At 37.2% G+C, this 975-nt stretch overlaps 1 protein-coding gene across 1 annotated transcript; it reads right to left on the reverse strand.

Moving 5' to 3' along the window:
- Nucleotides 1-787: 787 nt before the first annotated feature.
- On the reverse strand, nt 788-967 carry C922_05363 (hypothetical protein; the record flags this gene model as incomplete). The annotated part of the gene is made up of 1 exon (XM_008820934.1): nt 788-967. A coding segment is annotated over one exon (180 nt), but the record flags the coding sequence as incomplete, so codon positions are not given.
- Between the last annotated feature and the right edge of the window lie 8 nt (nt 968-975).

The following is a 975-nucleotide window of genomic DNA, read 5'->3' on the forward strand; positions in this document are numbered from 1 at the left end:
GTGACTCCCCATTCAGACTTTTCTTTCGTATTCGAGAGGAATTCCCAAATAATAATCCTAATTCCTTTTAAAACGGTTTACTGTCGTTAGCGAATTCTCTTTCTAAATGTTTAAGCTCCTCCATTTACCAGTTTAAACTGTTATATTATAGAGAAATACATATATTATCTGATCTTATATGCCTGTAGGTAGCTTACGCGCAAAAGTCGGTAGAAAACTACAGTTACATATACATTATTCTTCTTTACTAAGAAGCATGTGAACACCAATTTAAGTGGAAGTTAATTTCTAAATGTGAAATGTCCACTATTAAACAACAGTTTCAAAAAAAGGAACTAAAAAAATTGAGTTAACTCAGCAGAGAAGCCACATATATAGAAAACATTGTCAGTCTTTAGAAAGAGAAATTCAAAATAATGTACCTCATTTATAGATAAACTACCAATCTAAGTAGCTTCCATATTTCGCATAGAGATTATTCCCTTTTGCCCGCATATCTATGGAGGGGATACGGACGTCACAGAGGTTATATCACAGAAAATGTCGAAACTTTCCTTCTTCCTCTTTTGTTCTTCACTTGGAGTTCCAGGGCAGTAAGATAACGAGATTTCGGTTTGTCCAAGCCACGTTGTTCGATTATGGCATCAAAGCAAAGAATACGCTGTATTTCACTTTTCTCTTATATTATCAATCTGCGCCACAACTTCGGGCACTTGCATATATACGTGCACAATCATTCGCTTTACCACTGTTGTTCGTAACTTCCCTCAGCTCATAAATCCCATTCCTAGTTGCTTTCCTGTTTTGGAATCATTCCTGCATCCAACTCTCTCTTCCCCAAGGTCTGTAGAGTTTCTCTCAATTCAGCAGCCTCTTCCCTGCAACTGTTCAAGAAATTCACAAATTCCTGTTTGGTCAACCCATCCTTCATGATGAATCCACTGAAAAGTTTACGGTAGTGCTCCTCCTTCTCTG

This window comes from Plasmodium inui, assembly GCF_000524495.1.
Source record: "Plasmodium inui San Antonio 1 unplaced genomic scaffold supercont1.60, whole genome shotgun sequence".
NCBI classification, from domain to species: domain Eukaryota; phylum Apicomplexa; class Aconoidasida; order Haemosporida; family Plasmodiidae; genus Plasmodium; species Plasmodium inui.